General features: G+C 35.0%; 2 protein-coding genes across 3 annotated transcripts in view; one reads left to right on the top strand and one right to left on the bottom strand.

Annotated features, from left to right (window-relative positions):
- Positions 1 to 6: 6 nt before the first annotated feature.
- LOC141444210 (dynamin-1-like protein) lies at positions 7 to 8,267 on the top strand. Its single transcript, XM_074109690.1, has 6 exons — positions 7 to 31; positions 1,466 to 1,555; positions 1,947 to 2,067; positions 3,810 to 3,905; positions 5,681 to 5,892; positions 6,821 to 8,267. Exons 4-6 carry the CDS (start codon positions 3,854 to 3,856, stop codon positions 6,875 to 6,877), a joined length of 321 nt encoding a protein of 106 aa, XP_073965791.1. The 5' UTR covers positions 7 to 31; positions 1,466 to 1,555; positions 1,947 to 2,067; positions 3,810 to 3,853; the 3' UTR covers positions 6,878 to 8,267.
- A 39-nt stretch (positions 8,268 to 8,306) lies between these two features.
- The window catches only part of LOC141444131 (gamma-tubulin complex component 2-like), a 36,126-nt gene continuing 29,409 nt past the window's right edge, over positions 8,307 to 15,023 (bottom strand). Inside the window, exons 14-16 of one of the 2 annotated variants that reach the window (XM_074109566.1) lie at positions 13,379 to 13,456; positions 11,362 to 11,531; positions 8,307 to 10,378 (exon numbers count right to left, since the gene is read on the bottom strand). In XM_074109566.1, coding sequence (XP_073965667.1) covers positions 10,285 to 10,378; positions 11,362 to 11,531; positions 13,379 to 13,456 — 342 coding nt within the window. In that variant the 3' untranslated portion in view covers positions 8,307 to 10,284. The remainder of the gene's footprint in view (positions 10,379 to 11,361; positions 11,532 to 13,378; positions 13,457 to 15,023) is intronic. The other variant, XM_074109575.1, reaches the window with a different exon arrangement.

The following is a 15,023-nucleotide window of genomic DNA, read 5'->3' as shown; positions in this document are numbered from 1 at the left end:
CACCCCCTCTCCGGTATCCACACTGTTCAAAGTAGATATTGCTTTTTTTTGCATTATGAGTTGAATGACTAACATAGCGTAAGTAAGTTACTAACAGTGCTATAGTAACGCTGTTTTTGTTGCCAACTAAATAGCAACATTGTTTTTTTTATTTAGTTTATTAATAAGTAGACAAAAGTAAGAAGTAGTAAGACCAATATATTTTAAAGACAGAATGCCCAAGTGATCGTGAACTTTTCATGGAGATATCTGGCTTTGAGTTTAACCAATCTCAGTTCATCGTAGTTCTTATGAGGCTATTGGTTGACTGCGTGCTGTTGTTTGTATTAATGTTTTTGTTAGTAGAAATGTTTGCTCAAGAAAGATTAGTGCTTGCAACCCTAGATATTATGACAACTTTTTATTGCAGTGTTCATAGTTTCTACGCAATTAACTACCTATGATATGTCTTGTGTTTACTGCAATGTTTCTAACACTTTCGCACTTTTAACAAAATCGTTATTATTTTTATTTTGTACAACAAATATTTTGAAACAAATGCATATTTTTATTTTCCAATATACAACTTTTTTTTTGTCTCGTAGACATATTATTATCTCCAGAATGATTTGCCAGTTTTTTCAATTGATTTTTGGATTTTTTTATTTTATTTGTGTAACTCTTGCCAATTGTTTGTAGCTGCTACTACGTCAAATGGGTGAAAGAGGGTCCGTCTTAGTATTTATGACGAATATCTGGGACGCTTACAATCAGGTAAACTAGACACCACGGTCGTTACGTGTGAGCTAGGAACCGATCACGTACTCATACATTATATGTAGTAACATTCTCTCATCAAAAACAAGATTCATTTGCAGCTTGTTTAGTCAATACTATGTGGGCTCTCTTTCAACCATGTTTTTGCTAATAATTTCATTAGAATCATCTTTTGTCTTTTAAAAAGATTGCATGCAGAGAGCATGAGTAACCGCAGTAGTAATTTCTTATGAAAACGTCCAGAATATGTCTAAATTCAAATTTATTTATTTGTAATGCCGTTGCGGAAAATACGAAAAATTTTACAAATTGAAACGAATTTCCGGTGCTTTTTTATTCATAGATGTAATGTTTGCGATTTTTTTTTTTCACTTGAAGCTGTGATATTTCATTTTCACAAACAAGTTTTATGTACTGAAGCGACATATTATTATCATTTTATATCTAAGGCTCAGCATACCAAATCTAGCACATATGTCTAAGCTCCATACATATGTCGACATCTTTTTATAGAAATAAGTTTCATATTCTTTCTTAAAATCAAACTTTGATGTAGATATTACGAGGTTAAAGATCTTTATATTTTTTGTTTTTGCCAAAAATCAAAAAGCAAAAAACTGACGTTTTCATTTGAAATCGACCCAGCCAGCACTAATGGTATATTCACTATTTGACGCATTGGTATTGACGATACAATATGCGTTTTCAGCACGTCCCGGCAATCACAGACGGGCAAGAGAACAAAACTCCGGTACAAAATAATGTGCAATCTAACAGTGAATCTCCATCCACACCCCAGGTAAAAATTGGGACTAATTAAATATTAGGCTGATTCATTTCTCATTCCTCTATAATTACAAGACAAATCGTCAACATTATTCAGATTATTTATTTTATTACTAACCTTTCATTGGAGACACACGTTTCCGATTAAAGGAACGAATTATAAGTTATAACTTATAACAGAAAAATAGGATACATTGTCATTTAAAAATCCTGTTTCTGCTTCTCCGTTTGTGTTTGACGACCTATGCTTGCTTTTTATTTATATTCCACTGGAAACAATATTGGCGTAGTGATGATTGTTTTTGCATAATATTTTCCACAGGTTCACGTTGGGCTTCGTAGTGACTAGCGTAAAAAAAAAATACTGCGTTAACTTTAATACTTATCCCTCCCCAATTTTACAGGTAAATGGCGGCACACCGCCCGCCTTAACGCCTCAGAAGCCCGTTAACTTGCTACCTGAGGTACCGAGTCATACGTCGCGTAAACTTTCCGATCGGGAGCAGCATGATTGTGACGTCATCGGTGAGTGATTTTATTATCTGTACGGATTGACTATTATCTCGCATATAGCTACTTCTTTTCAGTGATGCATTCACTATGTACAACATCGAAAGACTGGTTGCTGGTGTGGTTTAAAGGAGCAATTGATTGCATATTTGGTAGATTCAATTAAAAAAGCGCATTGCAAGCAATTCATGAAATTTGTAAAGGTTAAGACAAGCTTTCAAAAAATGAGGTTTTCTGGTTCCTGGTTCGAAAGTGTTTGCATTGTTGTGAGTAGGTTGCTGTGTGACGACTGTATTTCCAAAATATGAGGAAAAACTCCCTAGGTAGTCCCTCGTGAATGGTCTTCTGGTGAAACAAGAATTTCTTATGTTTTATCATCATTTTTAATTCATGGACTATTTTATGTTCTAATTCATCTGAAAGGTTTTTCGATATTCACAACTTATCTAATTTTGTCTTCATTTGTCTCGCAACAGTTTTTGTGGTGTTACTGTGTTTGATGTTTGATTAAAGTTTGTTAATAATAGCTGAAACATGTTTGTTAATGTCAAATCATTTTAGTGGGCGCTGGAGGAAAATGAGTAAAAAATAATAAGAACAATATTTTGCCAACTTATTAATTACCAGCTTAATTGTTATTATTTGTAGTTTTAGCGGTAGAAATAAAGATTATGTATAAATTTCTGGTACCAGTTCTTGACATACAGCTCTGTGGCAAACGGACAGCGAAGCGACAGCAATACGGTTCAATTTGTCACCCTTTAGGTAGGGAACCCTAAAAATACATATAAATAAGACTGGCAAGATCCATTATTTTGAGCCGTTGTGAACTATACTAATTTTTTTTTGGAAAGTGGTCTTAAATTTTGCGCACTTAACTACTTACAGCGCCTACTCTGTGTACTAGTTCTCATTACTTCTTGTGGATAGAATTACGCATTCTAATTCGATGCAATGGCACTTCATATTAGCTCATTTTATTGTGGTGGTATTTGACTTTTGTTTAGGTATATTAAGGACATTTCTCATTTTAGTACACACACAGGCACTTCCATGGATGTCACTACCGTGGATGTAATTTCGTTTTCTAATATTTCGAGAAAGTACTAATGTTTATTTATGATGTGTATGGGGACTCATTTTTTTTAAATATTTTGTTGAGCTGTACGTACAGTCGGAGTAAAAAAAGGTTCGTCACCTTAAGATCTATTTTCCTTTGCTCAGTATGCTCGCAGTATAATCTGCTTTACCAATTGAGTATGACATACTGCATCAAACTATCAACCTGCTAAACATAATCTTGTTACCCTACCACTACACCTTGGCACTGACAAGCACTGACAATAAAATAGATCATTATTTGATTCAAACTCTTACGACGCTGTTTATTAAAAAGGTTTGGTATTGATATTAAACTAGATATTATGTTAGAGGTGTATACTATTTTGACCCTTAATATCATGTCAAGTAAGTATAATTTGATATGCCCTTGTCTACTTAGTGCTTTTGTTTCAAAACGTACTAAGAGTCTATGACTGTATAAAGGAATCAATTTAATAACTGACAAAGGTTTTCCTACTCCCACTGTACATCCACGGTACTGACATCCATGGAAACGATTGTGTGCACAAAATTGAAAAATACCCTTTAAACAAATAAGAAATTATTAAAATAACATCATTAAACTCACCAGTAACATCATAAACAACTAACCTGTGGATTTGTTCACCAGCTGTTGTTTTGTTTCACGGTGACAGGTGGACGGAGCGACAGAACAACAAACGATATTGCTAAGTTTAAAATGATTGAACGCATCAGCATGATGCATTTGAACTCAATGGCTGACTTAGTTGGTGAGGATAGCAATAGTGCTATGTGCAACATTTCGCCTTATTACGTTGCAACAATTGCTGTCGTGTACATTTGTCGCTTATGCCGGTGGTCAAATTGGACGAAAGCAATTGTTACACAATAAGGCATTGGCTTTTCTCATCTTTCACTGTTAGATTTCCGACCACCTGGCATCTGTATATGTGCTTTTGCTACTGTCCTAGGTCAACAGCCGTATCACACAGGCGAGTTAAAAGCGAAGCGAGCGCGCAACGCGTTCACTGCGAGTTCGCAACGCTTTCGCTGCGAGCGCTCAACGATTTCACCGCGAGAGAGCAAGATTTCACAACGAACGCGTTGCGCGCTTGCTTTGCTTTTAGCTCGCCCGCAAATCGCCTGTGTGATAAAGCCCTAAATGGGTGGGACTCTGAAGCATTTCAACTGTCATTTTCCATGTGTTACGAAAATCTAAGGATAATGTCCATGAACTAAAGCCCATTGTAATTCTGCGACTACATACCGCACCTCACGTGGTAGGTGTTTAAGATTTTTAGTTTACGGGCATATTATTAATCAATTTTAATAACAAAGTCAATGTCAAAATATCTTTATTAATTTAGGCTATAACTAGCACTTATGAATTTACAATAAAAAATCTAACGCACGGGAAACAAGCGGTTGAAACACTTCAGTGCCATGTTGATAGAATTTGAATTATTAAAAACACTAACTGCATTCACAAACTTTGCTAAAGAAATGTGCTTTTATACTTATTAAAGCGTGACCACTGTCCAGAAGCGAATGTGCTAGTAGCAAATGCGACTATGCTTTTCTTTCCGGTTTCAGTGTACACGAATTCACTCAAAAAGAGACTAATGTTTGCTGCTGCTACAATGTGTTCACTTACAAAGTGACCAACTTATTAAATAATTAACGTATATTAACAAAATCTTTAAGTTTTAATACAATTTGACACTATTTGCAAACTTTTCACTATAAGACGCAGTTTTTAGGTTTTACGCCGAAATTGGATACTAAAAAACCTGTAAATCAAATGAACTTATCTCTGAGCATAACATATAATGGGTGGGGTTCAAAAAGTTGGACCCCGTAACGACTATAGTTAAAAAATGCATATTAACTTTTTCCAGTTAGTCGTTTGGTATGGTTAATTACGATTTAACGTGGTTCAAGTTTTTGGTCTCCACTCAAATTGGTACTACATAGTTGTGTCTGTGTGTTATATCATGTCTAAAATAGTATTTCTCCTGGCTTTACTTGTTTTACTTTTATTCATTTGGTCACTGCACTGTTTATTTCATTAGGCATGATTACTTAATTAACCTGTAGTAGATCAAAATTGTATGTGTCAATTATTAAGCAGTAGGAAAGAAGTGATTAAGAAAAGTTTATTTCAAATTATTATTATTCATAATATTACTTGCATTACATTAATTATTTGTAACACATTTTACAAAAAATTGACACGATACAATGAGCTAATTTCATTCACGCTTCTTTCTACACCATCAACATTTAATTGTACCTATGTAATAATGTCAGTAGGTATACACAATAGAATTAGTAACAAATTGTATACTAGACGTATTGTTTATAACGGTTGTTTCTACTTTTCTCTTCTCGCAGCTACTTCTTATGCAACAAGCACAATCAAACAAGCTAATATAAATAATACTAGCGAAATTCAACCCAAAACCATATCACGCAATGCCGAGTAAAACACTTCTTTCTCTTATCACATCTACTCCACTATAATACCTTAATTTTCTCTCTCCAGAACGATTGATCAAGTCATACTTCTACATCGTTCGCAAGTCGATCCAGGATTCTGTACCAAAGGCTGTGATGCATTTCCTGGTAAATTACGTGAAGGATAACCTTCAGTCTGAGCTGGTCACGCATCTTTATAAATCGGACCAGGCGGACTCGCTGCTGAACGAATCCGAGCACATTGCGCAGAGGAGAAAGGAGGCTGCCGACATGTTGAGAGTATGTACTGGTGTATTCTAAGAGTATGTTTAACTACTTCCTGTTAAGTTCCTGTTATGGGACAAATATCTGTGATGACATCTCTGTTTAGTAGAACAAAATAAACAGAGGCGGGATGTTACAGAAACACATGGGGACATGTTACAGAAAGCGGTGAAACTGGGGATTAAACTTAGGTTATTTTTGTAATCCAGAAAGTAAGTACATATATGCCTTTACAGTGAAATAAATGCCGCCATTGTGTTGGGGTCTATGCCGCAGGAGGGCCTCTTAGATGGTGTTTTCTTTTTATAGCTAGGTATATTTATGTAGTTTTTATTAATTAAAAAAAAGTGAAATAAATAAATAAGACTTATCACCGGCAAATGTGCTTATAATGTATTATACTGTTTTATGTAGACACTAGTGATGCGTGTAGAGCGTTTGCGATATTTAGAGCCTGTTTCACCACAGATAGATAATTTTATGAGACAGATATCACAGATATCTGTGATGTTTGTTGTGTTGTTCTCCGAATAAACAGAGATGGCACCGCATTTATCTGTCACATGAAATGTATCAATGAGTAGTGAAACGGGCCCTTAAATATATTACACGAACGCATTTGAATGGGTTATATATACCAAACGTATTTTAACATTTACCAAGGTAAATTCCGGGAAATATGTACAGTTATACCACGAGAAAGTTAAGCCATTTGTCTGTTAATAAAAAACTTACTTTTATTACTGACCTTAAAAATATTGTAATAATAAAATCGATTAACATTATACGGGCAAATTAAGAATAGTAGTAAGTGGCTAGCAATCCCATGTGATGACAGTACAAGATGCTTAATTGAATTACGTATCTATAGTATTTGGTTCTGCAAATCAATTAAATGCGTTGAAATGCCATGACGTCTTTAACAAATAAATTTTATTTCCAGGCATTGCAGCGAGCCGGACAAATCATAAGCGAAATCCGGGAAACGCACATGTGGTGATGGATGGCTGACGGAGAGGACTCTAGTCAGTGAATTAGTGAAATGAGCCCCGAGCTCTGTACATAGTCCTAGCGTAGGTAAAGACGTGGATCCGGCTTCATACTTACAACTGTTGCATACATTTGCTTTTACTACAATCACAATTTTTGTAGCTCTCTTCGCTAAGTCTTAAGTATTGTATATTGACGCTATTCTGACAACCCAATGTTTTGGTACGGTTTCAAGGATGTCCAAACCGAATTTCGTGGAAGCAAATGCATGTTAACCGTTTTGTGCACTTATTGAATGTAGCACTGCAAGATGGTGTAACCGGGCATTTTATGGTTTGTTGAGAAAAGGGTACTTCAGATGATTTTACGTAGAATATATTGAGTGAATATTTTATATGTGTATACTACCTATATGAAGGTTCAAAGCCCGCTGCTATACAGCGCAACGATTATCGTTAATGTTACAATTATCTTGCGCAGATTTATGCCGACATTTACGCATAACTATACTTTATGGTGTAGCAGCCTTATGCAATATAGTGCCAATACAGTTCGAAGATTTTACTTGCTCGGTTTCACATCAGAACTGTAATGTTTTAACTGAAAAACAATACCAGGCCTTTTAATGACTGAGATATAACCAATGACTTGTTAGGAATGAGATCAACAGTATTGTGACGAAGAGTTGTTACCTCGTTTACACCGCCTGCACTATAATTTTTTGTTATAATATTATACTTCGATACTACCCTTTTTGAAATTGCTAGTCGAATGTAGCATATTAATTGCACAAAATCGACCACACCCTCAGTTACCAAGTTTTGTTTTATGATGTGCACATTTAGTAGGTTAGCAATCAAGTTTATGTAATTTACTCATTATTACATTGTAATATTAAAGCAGTGATATTATGTACTAATGTACTCACTATTTACGCGGTATATATTGATAATTTTATTCTTAGTGCTGAACGATTGTGAATTGTATTACACGTTTTACTAACTGAGTAGTGAGTGAGAGATCAACTTTACAATCCCGTTTTAGTCGCATTCTACGTTTAATTAATTACATATTTTAAGAATGATTGCAGTAATTGTTTTCGCATACAGGGTTAGTTTAGCAAATTAAATAGCTGCATGTTTTAGTGCGAGCGGCGATGAAAGTTTTGTATTTTCTAAAATGAGTTCCTGTTTATAAATGTGAAGTGATCGCGCATGTCATGTCTACAAGATTTGTAAGTTATTTGTTTTACTTGAACATAGTGTAGCGAATATTCCAAGGTTTTTATTGTTAGACAGAATGAAGTGACTTTCTTCATTATCTATAACCAATTGAATGTTTCAGAAGTTAAATTGTATTTAAAGTCTGTTATGTATTAAAATAGAGTAATTTCAAGGTCAGCATGTTTTTTATTACTAGAAGATATAACAAACACAAAATTTGTCAGTAGTTTGGTTTATTGGAGTTCAAAAATAAGGTATTTACTACTTACCTGGCTTATAACATCGAAGAATACGAATTATTTGTTATAAAAAAAGCAATTATGAAATTCATTATGTTGCGAGTATCAAGATGTACACACTTGGTTTTAAGCATTACAGTATTGTGTAATGAACAATATTGCCATGCGTAAGATTAATTATACCAAAAACAATCGGACAAATAGCTAAGATTAACCAGACTACATATTTAAACTTCGATTTTCAAACACTACGCCAACTAAACTGGTTTATGACACTTCGGGTGGGTTAATATTTGCTATGGCTATTATTTACTAGTATATTTCAACTAACTTTATTTTGTCTAGCATTTATGTTTATTGGCAAACATTCTTACAACAACTTATGTAAACGGCATATTAAAAGAAATGAGACCTTAAAAGTCTTATTTTAACAATTTAACAAACAAAAAACTAATGGCACACTAAAAATTTAACGTCATCATAGCGCCACATTTCTGGATAACCCCTCTGCGTGGGGCTTTCATCATATTACATACATACAGCAATAAATTGCAAAAACAGTCTAACACGGAACATAGGAAAGAAATGAAAATGAAAAAATGTTTTCATTTCATTGAATATAGGAAAAATGGAAGTATTATGTCACAACATATGGATAGCGATAAGTTTTAACATTTACTAATATAATGTCATGGTTTGTAGAATTCTAAGTAGGTATGCTACAAATAGTAAGCTATTAATTTGTGACGTACTTACTAATGTTTTTATTGTTATTGCTAAAAGGAGTATATAATACTGAACTTTAATATCAAAAATACCGTGAGATTTTTTGTTATCAGATTATAAATTGCTTTTTGACATTTTACAAATTGTCGTAGATACTGTAATACCGCGTAACTAGCATTTTCCATAAGGTATAATTTTACTGTCAGAACAGTACAATGTCAGTTCTGTTAGTGCAGTGAAAAATATACCTTATAGAAAATGCTAGTTACGCGGTATTACAGTATCATCGACGATAAGTGATTATAAAATACATTTTCTTTCCAATGGCGAGATTCTATAAAGATAACTTGTACTTCCCAAAAATATTGTTTTCTATTATGATCTCTTTGTAGATCGCTTATTTTAAGTTCAGCGACGGAATAAACATACTTTTCACAAAAGACTGCAGTAACATTTTAGTTTCACAATTAAATTATAGGCCTACAACTTACTTTAGTAAATGCACTAGGATTCACTTGACAATCAATTTACTACATGAACATTTAAATATCCTAACAGAATTGTGTCACATAGATAGGAAGGTACAAAAGACCTTAATGGCATTCTATAAAATTGTTTGATTTATCATTATCTTTATCACTATAACTACGATTAATTTTAACGTGCAGTGTTCAGTATTATATGGCAACTCTATAAATGCCACCTTGATGTCACTTTTTCAGGGCTGATTGAGAGCACGAAAGGTCCGCTTTTTGTACGCAAAGTCGGGTTCGCAATACGAATAAAATATACAGTTGGTAAACGTATCCAAGTGAACTTAATACCAAAACATGTCTTTGATATAAGTTAGTGTCGGTATGGTACTGTTTACTGCGTCAGTTTTGCTTCTCGTTCCTCACACCCTTCGCTATCTAATGTAATGTCATAACAAGTTATGGTTTAGTTCACGAGACTTCAAAAAAGTCGGTTTTAACGGATAACTTGTTTTTGAACTGACGTCGATGTTTTTTTTATTGGAAACGAGATACTCCCTAGGTTATCTATGTAAGTTTTATCAAAATCTATTCGGAATTAATATCATAGTTCCATTCACATATATTTGATGATAAGATTTCTATTTTTGTTATGGCCATTGCGAACCCGGCGTTGGTCCCAATAGCTCAAACGGCCCAGCGGTAGTTCACTCACACCGGCGTGATGAGTTTGCTGTGCGACCGCACGGCCCGATGCTAGGAGCCGGTTTTCCTGTCGCCGCTGTCGAGCATTTTGTCGTCGCTGCAGAACTTCTCCAACTGCTTCGCGTAGTACGTGTTGAAGTTCAATCTAGAAGCAGTATTAATTAGCAGTTTTAGGGATTTCACTTAATTCCCATGGGAATTACCGAAATTTATATCGTGGTCTTTATTGACGTTGCACAAACAACAGTGCCAAAACTTTAAACCCAGCGGTGCAAATTTCGAGTTTTAATCCCGCGGGAATAGTGGAAAAAAAGAAGACTGGTATTCCAAATGTCCAGCTATCCTATATCAAATTTCATTCAAATCCGTCCAGTCGTTTTAGCGTAAACGAGTAACAAACATACACACATATGCACACACACAACTTTTGGCTTCATAATATTAGTAGAATAAGAGGCTGTTTCACCATCCATTGATTAATTTTATTTATGTGATGCCGTATCTGTTTGTTTATCATTTATCCGTCAAATAAAATTAATCAAACGGTGGTGAAACAGCGCCTAAATATTCAAATTTGTGACATTGCTTTTAGTAGTACTTATTCATCATCATTATCATATCAGCCGAAAGACGTCCACTGCTGGACATAAGCCTCCGCCCAAGGATTTCCACTCAGACCGGGCTTGTGTTCTTGTAGTATTACTTATTCCCACAGTATAAACCGCTGAGAACTCGTAGCAAACATCACATCTGCTTTGTCGACAGTGACTTCTTGTAGGCAAAAACAATAAAAAAAAACTCGACTACCTTAAAAAATACTAACACACAGATAACAAGTCTAGTGGTCTAGAATTCTATTAAACTAAGTAGCTAACTTAAAGCTCAACACATTTTTTTTAAATTTTTTTTCGGACGCCATATAGAAATATTATATACCCTATGTCACTCCGATAGTGATGGATGACGAATATAATGATACCACATAAAATATGTTAAATGAAATCCGTCCGTTTAAACTGCAGCGAGGACCAAAGAAATGGGTATTATATACCCACATACACACATACATTCGCTCGAGAGACATAACCCTCCTTCAGGCAGTCGGGTAAAAATACGATAGCGTCATACCTGGAGGATATGTTGAGCAGCTTATTGGCGTTGCTGTCGCGAACCATTTGGTCGGTGATGGCGAGTACAGAGAGCAGTGCGGCAGTGAACCGGAGCGCGTATCGGGACACCGAGCGAGAGAACGAATCTGCGGAACCGCCCCCGGACGCTGGGCCGCCGCATCCCGGCTCCTAGGACACAGACATGTTCGATAGCTTCTTGGGATTTAATTTTGAGTTCAAATACCAAGGGCCTCTGCTAACTGGCCCGGGTGCACGGCGCAGACGCCCACGTGGCATGCTTGTTTTATGACATCCAATAGAGCAGCGCTGCGTGAGGCGGGTTTCAGCTCTAATGAAACAGCACGTGCGAGTTAGCGGAGGCCCTAAGGTAGGTATCAGAGTGTTTAGTGTTTTTCTAGATTTCCGTTAACATAAAGTACTTTATCAACTTTTAAGGCAATCGAAGAAAAAACTTTTTTTTAGTTCTCAGTCATCGTAAAATTCTTTACGAATAGGAATCAGATTACAAAAAATAAATAAAAAATCAAAGGCATGACTTAATTATTGTAATGAATCTTATTTCTTTAGCAACATATACAAATTTCACTGTATCTTATGAAATTTAGACTTATTCAAAAGCTATTCGTCACTGGGTGCCTAAAAATGTCTATAAGCAATTGTTTGTTTTTGTTGTTTTAATAGAGTATGTTTTAAGGGTTAGCTAGTGCTACATATACACAGTTTGACTTATGTAGAAAATGGTCTGTAATGTAATGATGGAATTTAACTTAAAAGTCTAAACTAGTAAAACTTTTAAATATAAAAATTACTAATTAATTTACAGGTAAATCTAAAATGGAAACCATACTTACCACGGTACTCTAAAAGAGAAGTCATGAAAATAATAGTAAAAAGCGCACATTAATGATTTTGTCATCACAAATACTACATGGAAGCAATACACGTGACAGAGCTCTAACAATTACCTATACATGTGAACACAGCCAATGGGTGTGAATTATTGAAATATTGTTTAAAACGGTATAGTTACTTAGATGTTTTTTATATGTGATTAGACCAAAGGAAATGAGTTGCAGACAGTTATGTTTTTTCTTGTCATGGTTAAAGGCGATTCTCTCAAGACGTGCGCTCAGCAGCAGACGGAGCTAGACGTCAAGTCAATAACCCGACTTTCTTCCAGTCTGGTAAAAAAACAGGCCAAGTGAGAGTCAAGACTGACTCACGCTTGACTGGGCTTTAATATTTGTTGATATTGAGGTTTGTATGTTTTAACATTATAGAAATACAAAAAAAAACTATAAATAGGTACGTTAATAGAATAAAAGAGTTATACAACAAAATAAGTTTCTAGTATCAATACCCCCTTACAATTTTGATTTTATTTTATTTTTAGTATGGTGTGGTAGCGTTAAGTACCTAATAGAAATACACATTCTGTATAAATCTCAGATGTTTATCTATAACTGTTTTTGAGATAGCCCTGTGACAGGCAGAGCTACGCTATCCGTAAGGAGCCACCCTTCGGGCACGGAACCCTAATAATAAATTACTAACGTCTTTAACTATTTGTGCAACAGCCGGTACCAATACAATATTAATTCACGAATAGTTTTCCTTTACCGACAATAACATTCTGACACTCATAGAAAATGCGTCAAAACGTAACCGATGGTTGATAAAGAAAACTATCCAAGGATCGATTGTTGGGATGGGATGCACTATTTAACTTTACTAAAATACAAATAGCATCACAGAATTTTGTGTTCCTACGTGGGCTTGCAACCGTATTTACCTAACAAAAATTCCGGTTGAATCCGCTTTAATGCTTGAAAATAGGCAGAAAATATCAGTATTTTTGGTACTGCTTTCAAGGCCTGGTTCGTACCGATCCAATAATTCACACCCAAGCTGCGCTCACATACAATTCCATGATACATGACGCCACACGAAACTGATATTAAACGAGTATGGTGCGATTGGTGCGTTCGCAAAACTCGAGTGCTAATGATTTATACCTCGCTATAGTCTGTACAGTCATACGTTGATCCGAGCATACTGTTAAGCTCTGCGTCCACGAAGTACTTGTGCATCTCCTTGCCAATTAACGTGTAGGTAGCGTAAAAAGAAAAACAAAATAAATTCAAGTTAGAAACAGCAGCTGCGGTACGCATAAAGATAAAAAATCATTTCAGTGATGCCACCACTGAAGTTATAAGAGGGACAGAAGTGCCACGTTAACTAAAAATGCGACTGCGTAGGTATATGGCTAAAAATTCACATATTTATTGTTCCAGGTCTCTCGGTTTGTTTTGTTACTGCTAAAAACATGGTGCAAAGCATGACCTTATCCAAAGCTTCAAAAATATGTATGCATACCACAGGCTCTTATTCCGACGTAATAAGGCCGTGGTTTGCGTGTTTCAAATATATGAAAACCAAATGTATTAAATTCTTCGTTGATAAATTCATCTAACTCGAATTCAGTTTCTAATATCAAGTTAAATGGTCAAACTATTGAATTTGTAAAATCAACAGTATTTTTAGGAATAACGCTCGATTCTAAACTACAGTGGGGACCTCACGTCACAGCAATCGCGGGTAGATTGAGCTCCGTTTCTTTTGCAGTTGGGAAAATACGGCAGCTAACTGAGGTGGCGACGGTAAGGTTGGTGTATTTTGCTTCCTTTAATACCATATTTCGTACAGCCTTATTTTAAGGGGATCTGCTGCAGACATTGACTTAATTTTTAACTTACAAAAGAGAGCAATTTAATTTGAATACGCGTGAATCTTTAAGATCTTTTTTTAAGAAAACAGCTATCCTAATCCTGCCATCTCTTTATGTTTTTGAAATAATCATGTGTGTGTTAAGAAGAACATATGTGATTTTGCCACTAACGTCAATAAGCCAAAGGCTACTAGAAACACAGGGAAGCTTAAAGTTCCATCTTATAGACTTTTTTTCACATTCATAAGTGCTTGTTATATCCTAAATTGAATAAAGATATTTTGAATTTTGACTTTGAGATAGGTACATATTATTGCACTTTATACTGAAAGCTACTGAAGGATGCGAAAACACGAAAAATATGTGCGTATTGACAGCGAGTCCACATGTTACATCAGTTACACTTATTAGCTCTGCGGGTGCCACCATCCATGTGAACGTGATACACCTACAACAACGAACTGGAGGGTCACCTGATGGAAAGCAATCACCACCGCTCATGGATTTGGGCACCCATAAGTGGAATACTTAAAAATGTTACACTTGAACCATGCGTTTTTTTATCTTTTTACGTACTCTATAAAATGCCATAAAAGCACATAAACAACTAGAAAATTATAACACAGATTGTAAACTATGTTTCAAAGAGTTGTAGATATAAAAAGTGAATACCACTCGCGTTTATCTTTAAACAACTGAATCAAAGAATTTTAAATTCATCTAAGATCAAACAACATCTAAGTAACTAAATGCAATTTACCAAATTGAACTTTATATAGAAAAAACAGTTTATTTAGTTTGTGCAAATAAACAGCGATTAATACTGTAAATCATTTAAAAAATAAAAATACATATTTCATTTTTATTCCCTTCACATGATAGTATGTAAAATACTTTGGTACCTAAAGCTTAAATATATAAATAAATAAAAT

This window comes from Choristoneura fumiferana, chromosome 2, assembly GCF_025370935.1.
Source record: "Choristoneura fumiferana chromosome 2, NRCan_CFum_1, whole genome shotgun sequence".
Classification (NCBI taxonomy): Eukaryota; Metazoa; Arthropoda; class Insecta; order Lepidoptera; family Tortricidae; genus Choristoneura; species Choristoneura fumiferana.
The sequence above is the reverse complement of the archived record's forward strand: the minus strand, read 5'-3'. Positions and strand labels throughout refer to the sequence as shown.

Bases quoted from the DNA above. Each gene is read 5' to 3' on its own strand.
- LOC141444210 (XM_074109690.1), top strand. From the start codon at position 3,854: ATGATTGAACGCATCAGCATGATGCATTTGAACTCAATGGCTGACTTA. The intron at 3,906-5,680 runs GTGAGGATAGCA...TTCTCTCTCCAG, and splicing joins CTCAATGGCTGACTTAGTTG to AACGATTGATCAAGTCATAC. The intron at 5,893-6,820 runs GTATGTACTGGT...TTTTATTTCCAG, and splicing joins AGGCTGCCGACATGTTGAGA to GCATTGCAGCGAGCCGGACA.